This window comes from Alligator sinensis, unplaced genomic scaffold (genome assembly GCF_000455745.1).
Source record: "Alligator sinensis unplaced genomic scaffold, ASM45574v1 scaffold895_3, whole genome shotgun sequence".
NCBI classification, from domain to species: Eukaryota; Metazoa; Chordata; order Crocodylia; family Alligatoridae; genus Alligator; species Alligator sinensis.
Genome location: NW_005842210.1, coordinates 1,717,827 through 1,741,008, shown reverse-complemented (window position 1 = coordinate 1,741,008; position 23,182 = coordinate 1,717,827). Strand labels below are relative to the sequence as shown.

General features: G+C 43.4%; 1 protein-coding gene across 1 annotated transcript in view; it reads right to left on the bottom strand.

The window, feature by feature from the left end:
- Positions 1–23,182, bottom strand: part of EXT1 (exostosin glycosyltransferase 1) — a 238,547-nt gene that overhangs the window by 30,974 nt on the left and 184,391 nt on the right. The window contains exons 3-4 of the mRNA XM_014521376.2: positions 4,169–4,262; positions 794–901 (exon numbers count right to left, since the gene is read on the bottom strand). Of these exons, the coding sequence (XP_014376862.1) occupies positions 794–901; positions 4,169–4,262 (202 nt within the window). The remainder of the gene's footprint in view (positions 1–793; positions 902–4,168; positions 4,263–23,182) is intronic.

Below are 23,182 nucleotides of genomic sequence, written 5' to 3'. Positions count from 1 at the left end.
TAGGCCCTCTTCCCCTCAAATCTGTTAAAGTCAAACACTGAAGCAGCCTGACAGATGTGAAAAAAAAAAATCTCAGAGTGAATTTATTTATGGAAGAGAAGACACTTAATGCAACAAGCATCAGTATTAATACATATGCAATTCTTCAGCTTCCTTTTATTCCAGGATCTCAGGGAGATAAGCAAGTAAGTGAGTTCCCATGATATTTTCCAGAGACAAGTGACATCACTTCTACCTTTTAAATGAAAAGTCTCACATAGAAAGGTTAAGACAAGAGTCTAGTGTCTCTGTCAATGCTGCGCAGGATCCTATCCCTGAAGACAGTCCTTCCAACATTATCAGCATCCTGTACACAAGGCAGTCTAAATCAAAAGGGCTAGGCTATCCTATGGTATAACTGTGGGTGGCAAAATCTGAATAAAATCTAGCATCTAGTGATGGCTGGCTCTGCCAATGAGATAACACTGTCTTGGAATGGCATCCAGATGCTCCCTACCAAAAGAAATACTGGATACATTTAACAAGAATCTTATTCATGTAACTGTGGGGTCTGGTGGCTGCAGTGACCCTCAGGTATTCATGTAACTGTGGGGTCTGGTGGCTGCAGAGACCTTCAGGGCAGAAAAATGAATGATGTCATATTAAATGAGTTCATACTGAGTATGACACAGGCAATTCCTTCATGATAAAAATTCTTTCATAGACCTGACCTTTTGGATTCATCTTCCCTGCAACTTTAGACAGTGGCAGCAATAATCAACTGATTTGCTGAAGGCCACAATCTTTTTCTTACCTGTAATAACAATCTCTCATCCCCAATGACGGCAGCTTGATTCCAATCAATCACTTCGGAAAATGGCAATTCCCATCCATTGCTGAGCATAACTGGGACACAGGCAGCCTACACACAGAATTACTGCATACGTTAGAAGATGAGATGTGCACGTGATCATGCAAACTTTGATGCCCATGTACACATGGAATTACTGCAGAAGTAGTAATGCAGGAGTACACATAGCATTTTCTGCAGAAGGTGGCACCACTACCACCCAGAATTTCAGTTGCTGTTCATCTCTAATTTGGTTTGATTCAGTGTTATACGATGCATCTCATGTCTTACCAGCTTCGAATCAGCTAAGATTTCCTATCTTTTATTTGTTACTGGTGCAGCGTAACCACTTGGGATGTGGAACACATTTATCTAAAGGCCAGTAAGCAATGTACAGTTGCCGCTGTATAAATAAATCACTGCCACCATGTGGTCAGCTGGATCAGAACATCAGACTTGGACAAAAGTCTTTTGGGCTGAGTACAGACAGTCCAAAAGCCCGAGGCTGAATCAATTCAATCTTCGCAGGTTAGTCTGAGCTATGTAGACTGAATCATTAAGCAAGTGAACAGACATTCACTTTTGATTCCAGAAATGTTGAGGGGGGGGGGGGGGGTGCTAGAGCACGCTTTCCCGCTTGGCTGAAGCACACAACCTAAGCCAAGGCTAGCCTGCCCACCCTGTGAGGGGGTGTTTGTGGGGGAGGTCCAAAGCATCCTGGGATGCTGGGGGACTGTGAGTTAACTGGAATCTGGAGGCTATCTGGGACAAAAGTACAATAAACTGATGTAACCTAAATCAGTTAAGTCTGATACTACATTCATCCAGGTTCATCTTAAACTGGTTTTAGCCATTCTGAATGTGGTTTACATGCACTGAACTTCTGTTGCGTTACAGATTTGAACTGGTTTCTGATCACTTATACCAGTTTGTGTAATTTCTGTCCCTAGCCTTGAAGACAATGGCAAGACTCTTAACTGATTTCAGGGGATTTGGATCAGGCTCTTGTTTTAACTCGGTTTCTTCTGGACGAAGCCAAGCTTAACTGAATTACATCAAGATGGTGAGGCCATTTTACAGTCTGAATAGACAAGTGTTACCAAGGATAGGGGCAGAAGTTGCTAAAACTGGTTTAAGTCATCAGAAACCGATTTAAACCTGTAACAGAATAGAAGTTCAGTGCACATAAGCCAGTTTCAAAATGGCTGAAACTGGTTTAAGATAAACCTGGTTGAATGTAGCATCAGACTTAACTGATTTAGGTCAAAGTGGCTTATGAAACTTCTGTCCCAGACCCCTTCCTGGTTCAGGTTAAATCACAGTCCCGCAGCACCCCAGCATGCTTTGAAGCCCTGGGCTGGGCAGTGCTGTGTGCTCCGGGGGGGAGGGCTGGTTCTGCCCCTCTGCTCCCTGGCTGGTTTGCTGGCCTCACTGGCTGACTCGCTCTTCCCGCCAGCAAACCCAGGCTGGGGTCTGAGGCCAGGGAGGGAGGTTAAAGACCTTTTCCCCCCACTCAAACTTACTGCTGGTTATGACTGTGGACTACAAATCCCAGGGACACCTGGAAGCAGGAAAGGAAGTGATGAGCAAACCTGCAGAATCCTGTTGCTATGATTCTTAACTGCAAATCCCAGAGACCTCGGGGGCAGCAGGAAGAGGAAGTGAACACACAGCCAGAGAGCCGTGCTCTAGTGCTCCCTGGCTTCTGGCCTGAGCCACTGTAGGCATGTGGCTGCATTTCCCAAATCAAAGGTAAATGTCTGTCCAGTTGTTTTTCAGTTTAATCTCTGCAGTGTAGACTAACCTGCAAAGACTGAATTGATTCAGCCTTGGCTTTCTGACTGTCTGTACTTAGCTTAAAAGGGCAGATGGAAACAAAGGTGCAGAGAACTCACATGATACAAGGAAGATTACAGAATGAGGTAGCACCAGAACTACCATCAACCCTTCTGAATACCAGGCCAATGCCATATACACTAAACTGCAGATTTCCCTAGCATTTACAAACCTTTTAGCTCTACTCATTACTGCAGGGACAGGCAATTATTTCGGGTGGAGGGCTGCTTACCCAGTTTTGGCAAGCTGTCGAGGGCCACATGGGTAGCCCCACCCCTTGACAGGTGTCCCATCCCTTGACAGGTGCCCCCACCCTGGTCGCCATCTTGGGACCAATATCTCAGAGCCAGCACCAGCGGGGCCCTGAGTGGGATGCAGGCTGGCAGGGGTCTGTGGAGCCAGGCTGGGCTGTACCAGCAGGGAGACAGGGAAGCTAGCCTGGCTCCATAGAGCCCCTGCTAGCTGGGACCCCTATACTCCTGTCACCCTACTCTGAGCCCTACCAGTGCTGGCCCCGGGACACTGGTGTGGACTCCATGCTCCCGCTCACTCCCACTGCCCCCCAGCCCTGCAGTACAGGCGGGGGGCAGCGTGCAGCCCCATCCCCCTGCTCCCCAGCGGGGAATGAGCTGCTGCTGAACACGGGGGAAAAGCGGCCCCTCCCACACCCCAAGACCAGCACTTTCTCCTGCAGCCACTCACAGCCCGCACAGGGCTGTCCTGAGCAGGCACAGGCAGCCCCACGTGGGCTGTGAGCGGCTGCAGTGCAGGGCACTGGCCATGGGGCAGGCGAGGGGCCTCTTTTCCCCGTGCTCAGCACCAGAGGAAAGCAGCCCCCGCACTTGCTGCACTGGGCAGTGTTTGCCACCGCCGCCTCTGTGCTGCCCAGTGCGTATTTTGCCCACCCCTGCATTACTGCTACCTAAGAAAAGGACATCTTTTTCACTGCAGAATTTTCCAGCAATGGAGGGAATTTAGGGAGTCCTGCCTCTGAGACACAACAGAACAATATTTTGAAACTGCAGATAAGAGCCCATTTGAATTTCCTTCTTGCTGTGTCATTTCCAGTTAGGACTTAGAAGAACTGAGCCTTCATCTGCATGTTCAATATGAAGCACAGCAAGATAAACAATGTATAGGCAAGTTTGCTTTGGCTGAATGAAAACAATAAGCTACCCTTTTTGCCCCAGGGCTTGCTAGAGGAGGTCAGAGTCTCCATTGGGAATCCAGCCTCACAGCTTTACAAAACACTGCTCTGAACTCATCCAACTTCACATACTCTTCTATGACCAGGGAAACCCTCCTCCTGGAGGTAACATAATTCAATCTTCAGATGAGCTCAGGGCTCACAACCTCCTGGGAAGAAGCTGCCAATTGCTCTAGAAGCATGAATAAAGGCTTTTGCAAAGTGGGTTACTATCCACTAGGGAAATTAGACACATTCCCCTCCTCCCCACTTCCTTGATATTGCAAGTTTGATATTGAATTCCACCCAGCACTTACCTGCAAGGCTTCCAGAAACCTGAAGGATCCAAGCCTGCGGCCACGGGGAACCAAACAGAAAGTGGCATTGTGCAGCATTTCACGATAATCATACCTAATGGGAACAGGAGAGAAAGAAAATTCAATTAATGATGAGACCTGGAGTCTTGTGCATGACAACACAAACAGCTGCAGATGTACATCTGGATAAAATCAGCTCTGATCAAGCTCACATCTGTATGCTCAACATGTTAAATAGCTTCCCATGCGTGTGTACTTACATGTTTGCATGTGGTTTTTACTTCTCTTCTCCTCCCCCCATCTTTATTCACAATTTGAAGGCAATCAAAATGGGAAAGTATTTAAAATCGTCATAAGAAGAGAGGGCTTTGGGCCACACCACAGACAATGAACAAAAGGATTCTGCCTTGAGAATCATCCATTTTATTATGAATCTTTTAACTGTATTATTATATATAGATAAAACTGATGGCTGTTCTTCTGATAGATCTTTGGGACACTTCTGTGCTTGAGAGGACAACACAGACATTAAGACCAATCAACTTCACAAAAATGGAGTGTCAAGGCTCCACCATCAGGGAACCATATGCCCCCATTTGCTCACCTCTAAGTAAGAACATTCAGCTAACCAATACAAATCGTTCCTGTTCAATAATAGTGGTTATAGTGATTTACACTCAGTGACTGTGATGGCAGGGTATTGGTGGGGAGTAGGAGACAGGGAAACATCAGCTTAAAAAAAAAAGCATAGAAACACATTTGGACAATTAACCATATAGCTCCATTGACCCCTGTTCCTCAAAATTAAAGCGTTAAGCTAGATGTTACTGTTTTTGTTCTGATTCCATCAATCACTTCAAAGCCATTTACCAAAAACACACATCAAATTCTAACAGTTTCAAGCCAGTTATTAGCTAATTGTACTTCTGGCAAACCTATGGAACTGTAAATGGCACTGACCCTGCCAGCCTGCTGGGGCCAAGACAAAAGGATCAAGATTAAATATCCCTCATTTCTCAGGAGTTCCATGGACACTGGAGACAGGTGTTACTTTGACAGTAACTTGTGGCACTGAAATTTTCTAACACTAATAATCTAATTTAATCATAGCCTGCAGGCATTGGAAATTTCTTGGTATGCATATAGAAAGAGGGTATATACACATATAAGTCCAGATCTACTTTTATATTCTCACACAGACCAGACAGATGGGAGTAAGCCAATTTTCAATTATAAACCCCGTCATTAGGAAGAGACATCTTGTGAAGCCCCATTTGCTTAAACAAGCGTGTACAGCTAATTTGCACAAGAAAAGGTCACTGTGAATGGATTAAGATTATCTCCACTGAGAGTAAAATAAAAACCATCGTTGCATTAATTAAAACTACAAAACAGACTTCAAAGTGGAAAATTTTTTAACAGGTTTCCAGTTTGGTTAAATAAAAAATGTATGTTCTCCCTGAGTGGCAGCATTTTTTTTTTCTTAACATGGAATATGGATTGGCAACTAAGTCCCAGTTTGGCAGCTTGCAGTGATGCAACACACAAAGGAATATGTTAAGAAGCTGGAATAAAAAAAAAGTTCAGTTTTCACATACCGAGAAATCTAAAGCTCATCATTTTTAGTGTATATCATATGACAGGAAAGTTTAATAAACACCAAAAATAGAATATTTCCGTAGGGCTAGAATATGCCAGTCATATATCTCCATCATTAGTTAGCTAAAAAATGTTAAATCCTGTTAATACCCTGGATTGCAACAAGACCTGAAAAATGTCAATGGCAGAGCTGCAATGGGAAAAGAAAAAAAAAGAGAGGACCTGAGAAAATTAAAAGCAAGTCCCTGGTAAAAGAGCAATTTTTTGCATTAGGTACCTTTTTATGACTGATTGGTTGATAGGGAGGAAGGTTTTCAAAAGCACAAAAAAGAGTTAGGTGATATCTTCCACAGAAAACCAGCGGGCACCTAATTCCCATTTGTGTGTTTGAAAAATCTGCCCCGTGATGTATTGTTCAGACCATGAGAAGTATGATCATCCAGTAATTTATCTGCAACATATTTACACACACAGGGGGCTTCACCCTAACCTTGCTGTATGTGGGCAACATTTCTGCTCACTTCCAGAAATACTCCCCAAATATGACCTGAGCCAAACCAGAGGAAAGAACCATCCATCAGCAAGAGTCATACTACAGTTAATGAATTGAACTAGAGCAGGGGTGGGCAAAATACGGCCCCCAGGCAACATCTAGCCCAACAAGGGATTTTGTCCAGCCCACAGCAGGTCCCTCAGCCCTGCCCAGCCCAGGTGTGGGAGGCAGTCTGGGCTGTGGCACATGAGGCTGGTCCTGCCCGCCCGTCCCACTCCCACATCCTCCCAGCCCACCCGGGGCCCCATCCCATCCGCTCGGCTGTGCGCCCTGCCTGTGTGGGTCCCAGCCGGTTTGCCTGGAGACCCCAGGATCACTGGGCAGTAACAGTGCAGCGCTGGGGCCTGGGGTGGAGCCGTGATCTACTCCCTGCATGTCCCTGTCCATGGACCAGGCACCCATCGCAGGGGCATGCGGGGAGTGGATTTCAGCTCTGTCCCAGGCCCCAGTCCTACGCTGTCATGGCCATGTGATCCTGATCCCAGCCCTGGCCCCAGTCCCAGCTGTCCATCCCACTCCGGGACACTGCTCCCCACCCGCTCACAGCCTCATCCTATCTACCCAGCCGAGAACAGGGGCCACTTAGGAAGTTTTGGTGAGCAGGGTACAGGTGCTGACCCAGCCCCTGACAGCCACTAAAACTCCTTAAGTGGCCCTCTGGTCAAAATAATTGCCCACCCCTGAAGTAGAGGTTCTTCTCATGACTAAATTTCACTGTGATTACAACTTAAATGTTTTAAGGTGACTCAGTACAGTCCTTGATACCAGCAGTAAAGGAGCAATTCCCAATTTAATATACCTAAAGTAACCTCTGTGATTATGAGATCCATTCTTTGATGTCTTCAAATGTGGTAGGTTAAGTTTTGCCCCCATTTGTTCTCATGAAATGCTGAAGGCAATGTGGATTCACTGATTTAATGAAAAGAGCATATGGCCCCATATCTTTTAACCTGGACTGCGTAATAAATTATATACCACCCACCATACACATACAATACTGATGATACTGCCTTGGGCAAGGAGTTGGATTAGATGACCTCTGAAGGTCCTTCCTAGCCCTACTTCTCTATGATTCTATGAATTCCTATGCAGACGTCTCAAACATATATTTAAAACCTGAGACACCATGATAGCGAGAACATTTAAAGGCAGGCTCCTCTGCAGCCTGTAGCAATTCCTGTGTTTTCTTCACCTTGTTATGTATCATTTAGAGACGACCGATTTAAGAAAATGTGATGTGATAAATTAACCCAGTCCATAGACTATATGCTGAACAAAAGGCCTCGTGTTAACTGCATAGTATTGCTAGAAATGTTAGGTGCAGTTTCAGAAGCTGAAAGGAAATAAAAACAGCAATAACAATAACTATGAAAGAATGAATATATATGAATGTGGCCAAACCATAGTGCTGAAAATGTGCTTAGTGGGAGCCGTGACACATGCACTTATGTGCCTGCTGGAACCTATTTGAAAGTGCGAGGTGATTCATCAGGTGCCCTTTCTGTTCGGTACAGACTCGAGTTATTGCCTCCTGCACAACAAACCACAGAACAACAGACATCAAAATGTTTCCACTGGAGAGGCAGGGGGTTCTTGTGTATTGACAAAAAAGACAGGATTTCTGCTTCAGACATGGGCACAAGCACCTCTTTTCTACCTGACAAGGGAAAAGAGGCAAATGCTACACAGGATGCAAAGCACAGCTCATGTGTTTTGTGGAGGAGGGAAGTTTATCTGTCTCTTTCCCAAGGAGGGGAAGGAATAATATTGTCACCTAAAAATCTCAGGTGTTGCACAGGAGAGCACTTCTACACATAGGCGACTGGTAGGGAGGGCACGGGGGGAGGCACTGGCTGACATTGATGCCAGTGTCTGCAGGCAGTTGCTGCTTGCCACTCTACCGCCCACAAACTGTGCCCCCCCAGTCTCAGGAGGCACCAGTCACCCATGCTTCTACATGTATAAGTTAAGAACATGCACTAAGTGTTTGCAGAACTGGGACCTGAAATTAATCCTTCACCAGAAAGGCAGAATTGTAGAAACTGGAACTGGAAAAGACCCATCAAAAGAACCAGTTAATCACCTGTCTGGTGCAGGATACTTCCACATTCATCACAACCAACCACAGATAATTTTGCAACGTTCACTGCAACATTACTGTAGCTTCCTCACAATTTATTTAATGAGGATGTATTTATCTAATGAGAATGGAGAAATGCTGCTATCCTTATTTTGGACGAGGAACTGAGGCACAGAGGCTAGGGACAGAAGTTACACATAAATCAGTTTAAGTGACCAGAAACTAGTTTAAACCTGCAACAGAACAGATGTTCAGTGAACATAAACCAGTATCAAAATGGCTGAAACTGGTTTAAGATAAACCTGGTTGAATGTAATATCAGACTTAACTGATCTGGGTCAAACCAGTTTATAAAACTTCTGTCCCAGACCCCTTCCTAGTTCAAGTTAAATCACAGTCCCCCAGCATACTTTCCAACCCTGGGCTGGGCTGTGCTGTCTGTTCCAGCAGAGAAGGGTTGGGGTGGGGAGGGAGGCAGGGACTGCCCCGCCCCCGGCAAACCCCAGCTGGGGTCTGGGGCCAGGGAGTGGGGGTTAAACCCACCTTCCCCCAAGTACAGAGCTGCCCTGCTGCTAAACTTACTGAAACTTACTGCTGGCTGCGACTGTGGACTACAAATGCCAGAGGCACCTCGAAGCAAGAAGAGGAAGTGATGAGCAACCATGCAGAGTCCTGTTGTTGTGATTCTGGACTGCAAATCCCAGAGACCTCAGGGGCAGCAGGAAGAGTAATCAAAAACACAGCCCATGCTGGCTGTGTGCCAGAGAGCTGTGCTCTAGTGTCCCCTGGGTTCAGCCACTGCAGGCATGTGGCTGCATTTCCTGAATCAAAAGTGAATGTGTGTCCAGTTGTTTCCCAGTTTAATCTCTGCAGTTTAGACTAACCTGCAAAGACTAAATAGATTCAGCCTCAGGCTTGTTGACTGTCTGTACTTAGCCAGAGAAACTAAATGACTTGTTTAGGGCCAGATGCATAACATGTCAATGGCCAGCCAGGAGCTGGGGGCAAAACTTCAACTGGGATCAACTGTGGCAGCTCCACTGAAGTCTATGGTCTCCCTTACTAATATTACCACCAAATCCACAGAACATAAGTACCCTAACATGCTCAGGCTTGCATTCTCCTGCCTGCCCTTGGCAGGCTGCCACAGTTCAATAGCCATCTTCCTTAAGGAAAATTCTGGCCTAAAATGACAGAAATTTGCTTCCTCCAACAAGAAGTGAGCCGATGAGTTCATTGTGGGAAGGAAAATGCACATACGGGTAGGAGAGCCACCCTGGGAATCGTTAGTAAAAGATGTTTGCATCTCTTCATTCAGAAAAATCTCAGTACAGAAAAGGAAAAAAATGCACCCAGACAGGTTCTCTTCCTTACTGATGATTAACAGATGTTGTATTACCCTTTGAAATTTTAACCTCACAAGTTTCACACAACAAACTTAACTCTCATCCTTCCAGGACAACAGCAGATATAATCATCAAAAGGACCCCTCCTCGGATATGGTGATTTCTGATCACCTGGATTCTTTGGAATCTGAAAGGTAGCCGTGTGCTTTGCCAACTGGCATTCAGAGTTTTGGGCCCCATTCAACGGACCAGTATGAGTTTGGCGGAGTAGGCAATCCAGGCTAAGCTAAAACAGTTACTTTTTCTTAATGGCTTATTATATGAAGCTTGAAGTTAACATATGCTGTAAGTGATGCTCTTGGCATTATCTTCAAGATGTCTTGATTAAGTAATGTTTGGATGGGATGATAGTTTGATGCTTTTCAAAGCTGAAAATGCTTATCCATTTAACAGCCATCTCTAATCACAGTGAGGTGTTGGTAGAACGTAATGTGTGTGTCTATCAATAAATATCTTTAGAAACTGGGAAGAGGTTCTTTCAGATAAGTCTTTTTCCTGGCAAAAGTCAGGTTTACTGGCATTCAGAATTGCATTAAAGGAACCAGTACTGTTCAGCCACAATGAACCAGTACTGTTCAAGGACCTTGGGAAGTCTGAGGATGTTTTAACTTTGTACTTCAGTGGTTTCTGTAAATGTGGAGTTCCGCCTACTCCTAAACACCCTTTCATTTCTCCATGTAGCCAGGTGACTTCTGTTTACCCAGCCAAGTCATTTTTAATGCATTTATGACTGAAATAGTGGCAAGCCAGCCGACAGTTTTCACATAGCAAGCTTTCAGTCCAGGCTGTATTCCTTACCCTATCCTTCTATTTTGTGGCTAGTACGTGCGTGGGCAGTTCTTAGTTATTACTGTTATTTAGGTGTTACATTCTTTCTGTAGCTAATGGTTAAGTACAGTATTGCCAGTTAATCTTCAGGGCTGTGCTTGTGGGAACACTTTTGGAGAGGGAGAGGAAGAGAGACAGAGAGAGAAGTCTTCCATTTTGCTTCGAAGATATCTATTTCCAGGTTGCTCTCAGTTTTGGCTTTCATAGCCAAGTAATTGTGGCTGAGGGGGGCCACGTTTATTATTCACATTTTTGTGCTCCTTCATATGGGGTCATAACTTATTGCTGCCAATTTTATAGATGGCTCAGATTGTGCCTCACTTGTGCCATTAAAATGCTTTAGCACACAAAAGGCATATGCTTTTCAATTGGCGGTTGCATTTTTAAAACAAAAAACCCCGACAGATTTAACCCAATGCTCACATATCTCCATAAGAAGCAGCAGAGTGTTTTATTAATTTTCAGCCTTTCTTCTATAATGATTAAATGCACCACGTTCACAGCTAATACCTTTTTAGGCAGCATAAACAAATCGCTTTATTTGTAATCAATTCTAATTTATTCACACTTTAATTGAAATATCCCCTCCCTGCTACCACCCATTGCTGAGAAAACATGGACGGCCCCATCTATCATGCAGGTGTAAACACTAAACCGCTGTGTGGGCAATTATCAGAAGGAGAAATGCCGCTCAGCAGAACACTCCTGTAATTTCAACTTCTTGATCCAACACATTGCTTTCCCCCCTCTCCCCCATTTGAAGTGCCGAGCTTGTCAATCAGCACTTGGATTAGACGGCTGCTTCAAATTCCTGGGTCACCATTATCCCAACCAGTCCGAGCAGTCTGCAGAGGCTCTGCAGTGACTAATCAGCCATGCCATGCATTCTTTCTTAGAGCTTAAGCATTTCCCCTTGTCACTGCATTTAAGAGATTATAAACTACCCTGGGAACCATTTTCACTATTAATCATTAGTACAACTCTTTTTCTTTTTTTTTTTTTTACTTAAACTTTTGTCTTTTTCAGCAGCTCCTGCCTCCTTTTTCAAGGCCGGGGCTATTTCCGTCTAGACAGGCAAATGAGTCCAGTTAATCATGTAATTATCAGCATATAGCATATTAATGCTTTGCAAGTACATGGCACCTTCCATCTAGGAACTGCAAAGCAACGTGCAGATCCTCACGTCGTCCTCAGGACATTCTGATGGCATGGCATCAGCGTTTCCATTTCACAGATGGAAACACCAAGATGCAGAGTGACCTGCCTTATATCACACAACAGGTCACTGGCACAAGAACTGTGGAGAGAACTCAGGAACCTTGACACCAGTTCCACGACCTGCCAATTAGCCAAGCAGTTCTCCCCCTCCTCTCCCACCTGGTTATTTAATGCACATTGCAATACCCACCTTTTAAATTCTACCTGTAAAACTCATCTGAAAGTACAGAAGAAGACCCCAAGATAAATAAGAGAGTGCTTGGCCCAGCAATATATATATATATTAAAAATGCCACACACAACCTTTCAGTGGATGCAGGAGCTCATCATTGGCAGAGCTTGCAGTCACGGCAGTATGAGCACATGCCGCTGGGTGGGATGGGATGCCAGACAGGACCAGAATTATTTTTTCTGTTCCAAGCCAAAAATTGCTTTGGCATCCCACCAAATATGTCCAGTGCTCCCTCCCCAGTCTCCAAGCCCCATGGGAAGGACACATCCTCCAGAAGGGGCACCTGGAGCAGTGAAAGGTGTTACAACAAAAACAGTTACTAAAACCTCACAATACTGTGAGGCTAAATGACAGAGTGTTTCTCAGTTTTCCAGTATATTAAGTTTCAGCTGTTAACCAATCAGCCAGTTTTCAGCATATGAATTCTTAATGCAGATGGCTCTGAACTACTGGCTGGAGATCCTGAAGAGAAAGCCATTCTGTCACATGGAATGCCTTGTTGCTTGGTTTCCATTAAGGTATCTTGGCTTTTAAATAAACTGTCAAGTAAAACTTGGCATGGAAAACACAAAGTGAGTAACTGTCTTTGTAGAAAACCTGACAACTCAGCTGTGCGTCAGACAGAGCGCGGCGTAATAGCGAGCTCTGAAGGCTAATGCATCTAACTTGGAAGGGTGCCGTTACCGCAGACTGCTTGTGTTGGGATTAAGGCTGTGCAATGTTTAGGGATGATCTTATTGGGAGTTAACAGGCTATTGGCTGACAGTTCATTTCCCTCTCCACAAGTGTTGGTTCTGGAATTAGAAAAAGTTTGGAGGTGCAAAAACATAATTGGAAAACTTTTTTTTCTCTGCTTAAAGGGCTAATTGATTTCACAGGTGTTTAATTATCATTTGCTGTGAGATAATACCTTGTAGTGCCATAAAAAATGGATTTAATTTTCGAGTGCTTGCAAAACCACTGCTAAAGCCAAGTTAGCGCTAAAGCTAGATAATTATTCTATAAATCAAATACACTGCCTTCTTTCTTTGAAATTTTTAATACTCGGCTATAATGATATCTGACGACCTTGAAACTAACATAAAAAGGATTTTCTTGCCAAGTGCTGAAAGGCAGCCATTGGAGTATTTCATTCAGTCTGGTTCATTAATGTAGAATCAGCCAGCCATAGTGAACCTAGCTGCAGAATCCCAAAATATGCCAAGGTGTAAGTGTAGTAGTAGAGCACATAAAGACCCTGTATTCTCAGCAGAGCCATGACTGCTAAGAGCAGCTGAATCCTACGCAGGCAGGCAAGCTGGATCTGACAAACACTACAAAATGACAAATCGTCTCTGCTCTTTCCTAGACCTGACATGGGAAATGAAGCTTTGGAAACTCTGAACAACTAATTTCAAGGTGAAAATATTTTCCATCTTTTTATGCCGAAAATATTACAGTGTCTGAACCCTCTCTCTCCTCAAAAAAGGCCATTTTAATGGGGAAAAAAAGAGAGAGAGAAGAATAGATAGTTTTCTTTCTGATGTAATGACACAGAGGCGATTTTACAGTTCAGATGGACGCTACCTAAGGAATTTTAAATCATTTTTAGAGCCTTTAATGGCTGCATAGTTGCATTCCATTCAGTGCCATATTATGGATAAAAATACTTTGATACACAAGCTGTTAAAGTCAAAACATGTCCTAATGGATAAAATATATTTTAATGATTTCACAGCACAGGACATTTAGACTAAATATATACAGGTACTATAGTAGTATAAATCCATTTAATATATTAGTAGCAAGCACATCTTCTGAACTTGAGAGCATAAACCAATTGGTGGGGGGGGCAGTCAAGGGTCATGCAACCTAAAACTATGACTCTTTCATAGTAATGGCTGCTGTTCAAAATCTGCAAACAGATTTTGATGCTCAAAGCTATTGACTGCTTAACAAATACTCCCAACAGAATTTTAATCTAGTTGCTATATCAGAGTTAAACTTTGCCAAAGTGCTTTTTTAGACAGCATCGTGCACCACTTGGGAACAACCCGTTCATTTAGTATTTTTTCAAAAACAAAGCTCTTCCTTGGGTTTTGAAATCTGTCAGCAGCATACATTTACATCAATACTACAGGTGTCATAATATGCACAAATAAAAAGCAGGAAAGTCCATGGAGGGGTAATGTAGAACTCACTAACATCTTACTAATGGACTCAAATAGGCACAAAACACAGAACATGAATGCAATGCTTTCTGGCACAGTAGGAAAGTATTATTTAAGGACACTTGTATTTGCAGGCATGTGTATCCACACCTACACACGCGGCTGTTATACAAGCAAGATTTGCAAATGCTTAACTCTTCCCCCCTGAAATGCCTAAGATTGGAGGAGTTTGATTCACATCTCTGACAGCTCCATGGGATCTTAACCGCTAAAGATGAGGACTCTTTGAATTATCCCATGGTCAGGGCACAAATGTTCTTTATACCACACTTACAAACAATAGTTAAATAAAATATCTTGCACTACTATGAAGCCTCCTCTTCTCTGAAGGTTACAAAGTGCTTTTTGAATATCTCTTATGAAAAAAAGGTCTTATGTGAGGATGTGTGAGGTAATAGAGCATCATATCCAATGTGTTGGATGTGTGAGGTAGCAGAGTATCACCATTTCATAGAAGGGGAAGCTGTCACCATAGTGTGGTTGTGAAGCAAGACAATGACCGCACCAGAAATGAAACCCAAGTCTCCAAACTCCTGTAATTCAGAACATATTCCCCAATGTTTAATTCAGTAAAGGAGAGTTAAGGTTAGATGCAAATCACTAGCTTCTGACATGGGTGATTTCGTCATCCACAGAAGTGCAAATAATGGGGCTGTGAACTAACTTTAAAAGCAGGGCACTTCATATTTACACCTTCTCAAAAATGGCTGTTACACCTTTCATCTTCTGCTGCAGGTACGGAGCATCAAACACACAACCGATAGCATTCTCCCCATGCTCAAGCCACTGATTTCTGCAGCTCTCCCAAACACCAGCGTCTCAGCTATGAAAGTCCTTACCGCTGCAGAGGACAAGCAGTCCCATCGACTTCTTCCCTAACCTTAAAAACCTACCACTGGAATTTCAGATATTAAAGCATGAAAGACTCGACCAAAGGAAAATCCACCTGGCAGTTCTGGAACAAAGAAAATGCCACATTTTCATGCAAACCACATGCCCCCAAGTATGACCTGTGCCTTGTTTTGAGAAGATCCAATATAGAGGGGCTGATTATGTGACACAGTGTAAATCCTCCTGGAAACGCAAAGTACCCAGTAAGTGCGGCATTCATTGGGAGAGACCGTCTGTGTGAAGCAGCAGGAGCTTCCTGATGTGGTAAGGCTCAGATCCTTGCAAGACCGTTAGCAAATAGTTCTTTATATCAAGTTCCCGTAAATGCCTCTTTTCACACCACAACCCTCATCAAGGCTCCATGCAACATCTCACTTGCCCTGAGCTGGTTCAGTTGCCACTTCAGGCACAAGCTGCAGTGCTCTACCAACAGCAGCTGTGCGGGCCAGTCCCTCCCCTTGGCCCCACCACCGCTGCTTGCTGAGCCAGGGGGAAGTGGCACTCTCATACCATTTGAACACAGCGTCTCCTTCACGCTATTCCAACAAAGAAAAATTAGCCTCCCTCCTTAAGACATGTACCCCAATTTTGGAGAGCTGATTTTTGGGGGAAGGATATGCATGGTATGCAAGTAAATATAGTATTTTAGCTCGTTAGCACCTAATTTAATTTTGAGATGATGGGACATACCTGAATGCCCAGGAAGCAGAGAGAAATGAAGAACTTACTGCAGGGGTGGGCAAAATGCAGCCTGTGGGCCAGATGAGGCCCACCAGGCCATTCTATTTGGCCCGCAGGGCCCCTAAAAAATTTAGAAAATTAATATTTATCTGCCCCTTGCTACCTGTCATGCAGCCCTCGATGGCTTGCCAAAACTCAGTAAGCAGCCCTTCGCCTGAAATAATTGCCCACCCCTGACTTACTGTGAGGCACCCACTACTGCAATACTTTCAAGTCCTGAACAGATGATCTTATAGTGGGGGGAAAATACCTCTCAATTATTTTTAATAGTTCTATACTGAAAACTTGGTGTAAAAAATGCTGCGAGGCAACAACCTAACAAGCATGTTATGCTTTAATAACTAGGTTTACTAGATGCTTTAACTGGTCTAAACAGAAAAGTGGCTGCTCACATTGGAAAAGATGATCGGAGAGAATACAGTATACTCTCTGGACATTCAAACCTCAATCCTGCAACCAGATCCATATGAAACCCCCTTACATCCAGCATGAAGCAATGGCAAGATCTGCATCTCAACAGAGCACTAGAGAAATTAAACATTTTAAAAGTTGAATTGAGGGCATTCACATTCCTGTTTTGAACCATCCTATTGAGAGCTCTACCAGATAGTTCAAAGAGTCTACTAAATTACCATTTTCTATTCAGTTTGGTAGGATTTCCCCCATAACGGACGTTGGATTCAGAAGTGGCTCTTTAACATTTTAATAAGTTATATTTCATCTAAAAATGGAAAACTAAAGACTGCGTGTGACCCTGGGTCCAATTATGTAGGAGTCTCTTTTATGAATGGTTAGATTTGTTTAAGAAAAAAAAAAGGGGGACTTTATACAGGGACTACTGGCAGGACCTAGATGTCGTCAAGGTTTGCAGCCCCAAAATGTGACCGTTCTTAGAAAAAAAAAATGGTTCCAGAAAATCCATGGAACTTTTAGCTGGCATTTTCCTGAGAACCACATAAGTGATTTATTTTTTCCCTTGGAAATAAAAAGTCAGCTGCAGTTCAGCCCTCGTGAGAATGAGTAACCCAATAGCTAAGGAGACATAAATGATGCTAAACATGAAAGCCATTGATTTTTTTTTTTATCTCGGGGATCTCAAAGCAGTTCATCAAAAATGAATATGATTCCTATTTTGCAGAAGGATGCTAGCTCAGAATAGGGGGAGGATCCAGATTTTCAGAAGAGTTGCTAATTTTACATTCTTTAATATTTTAATACCTAACATCAGATCTGTGCAGTGAAGTGCTGGTGCAATCAGACGGGGTTGCTCGTGATCAGCACTGGCTGAACTCAACCCCTCTGGAAGTCAGCACCAGCTGACTGCAAGGGAAGGAGAGTTAGGTCATCACTAAATGCTTTACAAACATCTTATCCTCTCGCCATTTTTCCACAGATCCGTTTGATATCAGTGGCAGGCTAAAATATATGCATTTTAATGAAAAGCACCATGCTCTTAGGCTTCAGACATCAAACCCTAAAAGTTAGTATGCCCTGTGTGGTTTGTCTTAGGTCAAGGGAAGAACAGAGTCCAGGAGTCACAGCATCCAGCCCTTGCCCTGCACTGCACAGTGGTGCTCTCCACAGGATGGGCACATTAATTGTGTCACTGTGGTCAAAGTAAGAAACAAGAACTTATGTCTAAAACTCAGGCCAAAGCCTCTTACAATCATTTTGGTCTTGTTTCTATAGCCTTTCTGTCCCGCTGAGGACCCTGGGAGGGCAAAACAGCTGAAATACTGTGAGAAAGGCTAGTCTCATGAGATTCACAGCCCAACCACAATCAGCAAATGCCAGAAATCACACAACAGAAATCCAAGCTGGTGCTGTGCGACATCAGCCGTTATATATTCAAAGCCTGTGGTGAGGGGGGAGCACAAGAATCTAGATAGGAGGCTTAGATAGGAATAGGAATAAGTCACAAATATTGGATCCAGATTTTGAAACTTGGTGCCAAGATTTAGGACTGTTTTGACCTGTGGTTGAATTAGGTTTATTATGAAAGGCCACTTGCCAAATTTGGCCATCAGTTCAGATCCCAGCCCTCCTCCCCCATTTCCTCTCTCCTCCCCAACAACCAGGGGAACCGTATTTGGAGTCGGAGGCCTCTTTAGTTGGTAGAGGAGCAGAGGTGCTCCCTTATTTTCTGAACCACATGAGGTCACCTTCACCCACAAACCAAACAAAAATTCAGTTAGTAAACTACATTACCTCTTTATTGTGTGGATAGGAAAAAGGAGAAGGGGAGTAAGGGGTAAAAAATGGATTCCATTTGGAAAAATGTGAAACAAATACACTGCTGCCGCCCTTTCCAAGAGCAGCAGGTTGCTCCTGCTCCCAGTTCAGGTCACATAAATGTAGATCAAATCATTCCACGGACAGTTTCAAGTATGGTCGTGCTCTGAAAAGTGAGTGTGTAAAAATGGCACGCTCTTACTCAGCAGATCTGCTCCCTGTGTGTGCTCAGTCATTTCTGCCGGCCTTCGTGAAATAAAAAGTTAAGTTTTTACTACTATTTGCTCCTCTCAGCAAACAAAGGTCTGAGAAAGTGAGAAAAATGAGCAAGTGATCATGTGCAATCAACAATTAGCCAAATTCCCTTTACAAGGTCACTTATGCGACCCCGCAGTTCTCAACTGATGCCCTCCAGTTACAGTCGGTTTTGACCCATCGAAGCCAATACTGCTACACAGCAGAAGTTGAGGGCAGCATGTTGTCTGGTGATGCAACAAGACGAAAAGGCCACAGCTAGATTTTCAGAGCCCAACCTGAGTACATAGTGCTGGCATTTAGAAACATACACATGAATGCTTACTTTGCTCACTTCACAAGGGAAATTTAGTCTGGAAATCAGTGGCACTTGCGCACACACACACACACATCTCACATGCTACTTCCACAAAATCTCTCTTCAGTGTACAGCCCCTTTTGTAAGCATATGGCAGACAATAAAACAAGTGACCCGCACCAGACTAAACAAACTATTCCTGAAAAAGCAAGATCTTTAGTATTTAGAGAAAGGCTTTTGAGTAGACAGTCCCCAGTCTGCAAACACAAGTGTTGAAAGTAGTCTAACCTGGGAAGTAGCACAATTCTGTGAGCTTTACATTCGGACTGTACAGCCCACATGAAACGACACACCTTCTGAGAGCAAATGGCCGATTGCACACATCTGTAGCATCACAGCATCTGGGTCCAATCCTACCTGAAGGCTGATGGTGTTGTCACTTCTCCACGACCTCCACAAGAACTGGGGATGCTCAGCATCACACAGGAGGATAACCTTAGCCTTTCAGCATCCCAACCCTGCTGGGCAGTGTGTGCTTGAAAGTGCTAAGTTTGTTTGCAAGCTAATACATTATTTACACAAGTTATTCAGGCATAGCAGCAAGGATATAAAACATTTATCAACAAAGGGACCGGTTTGTCATTTTAAAATAATTATGTTTCTTTAGAGAAACCAGCAGATACTGCTGTCTCAGAATTATTTATTAGATTGCATCGACACAAAAGGCCTCTCACTTTTGGAGGGAGGAGTCTCAAGGTGGGATAAATCTTTAATCGTGGGAGATTTTGAGAGTCGTGGTCGGCATGTACATTTCAAGCTTACGAAAGGTCTGCAAACAGAGCCCTAATAAGGAAAAAAGATCCTATCAACCATGCACTGTCACTTGTCTTGCAGTCTTTGGGACAGAAGAACACCTTGCATTGCGCGTGGAGTTACCTTAACAGGAATTTTTTCATGCATACTTGCAACCATGCAGTTCAACCAGTAGGTGGGGCACATCCACACTACAATTCAACCTTGGACAAGATCCTCATGTTCCGAGTTGTCATGGGACATGTTGCTACGGATCCACTAATGATTATGGCTTGTCATCTCCCTAGCCCCTACTGGATCATACATAAAACAAACCTGAAGAAATCTACTTTCCCCATTTTTACCTGCTGTGTTTTGCTCTTAGCAAAAGTGTCAGTGTCTGGCCAATAAATTAGGTTTTAAACTGACTAGGGGCAACACCAGCTTCTGCCTGGTGTGTGGGGGGTGGGGGGCAAGGTGAGCTAGACAGAAAATTGGGGGGGCGGGCGGGGGTGGTGGTGTCTGCACTATGCATTTTCTGGCCAGATATACTTATTTAGCCAGGCCAGGAGCACCGCACCAGTGGGAGCAGGGTAGGCTTAGCTGCAGCGCAGCAGCAGTGGGGCAGGGGGGTTAAGACAAATTTTTGGGTGGCTACAGCCCCCCAAGCACCGCCCCTGGATGACACCCAAATGCACGTTCATGAATCTGAAGGAGAAACATGATCAGACATATTCCACAGAAAGCTAAATAAAATGACAGTGCTAAATCAAATAAAGAGCAACGGCCGCTGGGCCAGTTGTGAACCAGAATATCTCAGCTGGATGCTAAATGCCAAAATATGGGAGCAGCCACTCTTCTTGATGAACAACAGCAACATAGATGCTGAGTGTAGGTGGAGGATGTTATTCTAAATACTGAAGATAAAATGCATCTGGTCAGAGTGATCCTATTACATATTAATATTATTTTGAAAATTCCTCTCAATGTAATAAATAAAAGCCACTATTATGCTTCTCTTGCTTTTATCTTACAGTGGTGGGCGGGAACAGCAATCAGTGCCAAATGCCTGAAGAAATCTGAAAACGAGGTTTCCGTATAGGATAACTTTAGTTTCATGTATCTTTACAACAATAGTATCCCCCTGTACTGGCTTGTATACACACTTGCATGGTTCCCAGCAGAGTCTGGGTTTTGTATACCATTCCCCTGGGGGTGGTAAATCGGGCTGCTAGCTATCTCCACGAAGTTCCAAACAGATGTTCTCCCCGAGTTTACTCTCTCATATTCCAGATGGTCTCCGATACAGTCTCCTTCCTACTGCAGCTCCTCAATTCACACTTCAGACATGTCAGCAATTTTTGCTGACATGGGAGGCTAAAAAGGTGCAGATCCGGGGCAGGTTTTTAAAATGGCTCCATGTTATGTGGTCAGACTTTACATGCATCTTAAGAGACAATAAAACTGACTAAACCAAAATCCCTGGTAATACTTCAGTACCTGAAGCAGGACTTTATCCTGGAAGCCAGCAACTCTGCAGAGCATTTAGGGTCCGTGGAGAAACAACTCAGTGGATGCCTCTACATGTGCATATTTACAAGTCCTATCCTACTGTGGAGTAAATTGGTTTACTCCAGCCTAACTGGGGTACACATGTAGATCTGCAACGTTTACTGAGCAACTAAGTCTACTGTGCAGGAAACGTCTCATGTAGACGTGCCCGCCGAGAACTTCTAGTGTGACACTAACTGGCAGGTCTAATGTAAGCCTGGGCTATACAAAGAGGGGAGGAGTGAGCCAGAGGAAGAAGGCAATCTGACCTCAGTCCACAGAATCCATGATAATAAGGGATAATGGAATCCTTTATCCAGGTCTTGCTTCCACATTTTACAAAGGAAGTGGAATATGTGGAGTGGGTACAGCATGGAGCCACAAAAATGATTCAGTAACTGGAAAAAATGCCTTCCTGGGACAGACTCATAGTGCTCAATCAATTTACCTTAACAAAAAGACAACCAAGAGGTGACTTGAGTACTGTGTTTAAGTGTCTTCAAGGGAGAAAATGATAGGAACTAAAGGGCTCTTTCATCTAATCATAACAGCTGGAAGCTGAAGCTAGGCAAATTTAAATTTGAAATTTGGCGTAAGTTTTTAAACATTGCTCCAATGATTAAACACTCTCAGACTGCTTAGGGAAGTGACAGTTTGATGCCTTCAAATCAAGACTAAATGCGTTTTGGAAGTTCAATTTAGGTGTAAACAGGGTAACATTTATTCACCTGCAACATACTGGAGGCCCAACTACATGATCTCTGCTGACCTTCAACTCTAAGACTCTATTAAACTGACTTTGTTTTAAGAAAGACACTGTTTTGAATTTTCTATAAATACTTCTAATATATGAGCATGTATTCTGATACTGTTCTACCAACACCTGAGTAAAAGTAAAAGCTCTGCCCCAGATAGTATCATGCATACTGCATGGAATTGGATTATAAACACCACTGGGCAAAGACCCATCTTATACATTTGACTTTCTGTGTAGAATTCCAATGCTGCCCAAGTGTAATACAGAGAAATATTACTGCTAATCCAGTAATAATAATAATATTACCCCTGTTGGAAAACTCATAATGCATATAAGACAATATAAATCTAAACGTTTTTCATGTGCATTTAACTACCCTGTATAATTAAATAGACAACAATTTATCCAATGTCATCTTCTGAAAGATAGTTTTAAAAACTTGTGAAAAAGTTATTCTATACATTACTGTATTTTTATTTTCATCTTATAAAGCTTTTATGGAATGTTTTAATTAAGGTAATGATAACAGGAGCAGTGAATCAGCAGACACAGAGGCACTATATATATTCCTATATTGCTAATGAGAGAACTAAGCCATGAATCACCAAAAAAACCCAGGTACTGCCTAGGTATATATTTAAAAATCATGGATTACCTAAACCTTCCCTAAAGTCATTGGCTGCTGTTTGCTAATCAAGTGGGTCAGACAACACGCACAAAAATCTAGGAACCAGCACAAAGTCATGGGAACTAATACGCTTTCCTCATGTACTATGTTCTACCTCTACCTTTGTGTCTAATATTGCAGCCGGTTTTCTACCTGAAACATACTGACGCCGCCTGATTTGCTAGTTAACATCTTCATTTATTATCTTTTACACTGAGCAGTTCTACCCAGAACTATTTTTGCTTTGCATATTAATATTCTGGTATGGGAAGAGAGAATGAGACACAGCTGCATGCTTGTTTTAATGCCATCAGATTATATCTACATTCAAGGGAGAAGGGGGTCTAACCACTTCAAATCGCACCTTGCAAACGCAACCAACTTGTTCTATACCTTGCTTTTTGTCACATTTTCTAGCTCTGTCATGTAAATGTGTGTTTGGCACAGAAACAGCCAGATGCTCAGGCAATGTGGTTAGTATCTCCCCCACATCCTGACATCTCTATCTAGCTGTGGTCTCCACAGGTGTCTCCCAAACATGGTAAATTAGAAATGACTGAAGCCAGCAAGTATTCTATCAGCTTTTCTCTCTCTAACTGCTTTTCTTACCTTCTCTTCTCTCCCTGACCTGACAAGCTTGGTATGTTTCGGTGAGCTTCCTCTCCACGGCATTCTTGAGGACATGATAATTACTTTGTCAGCAG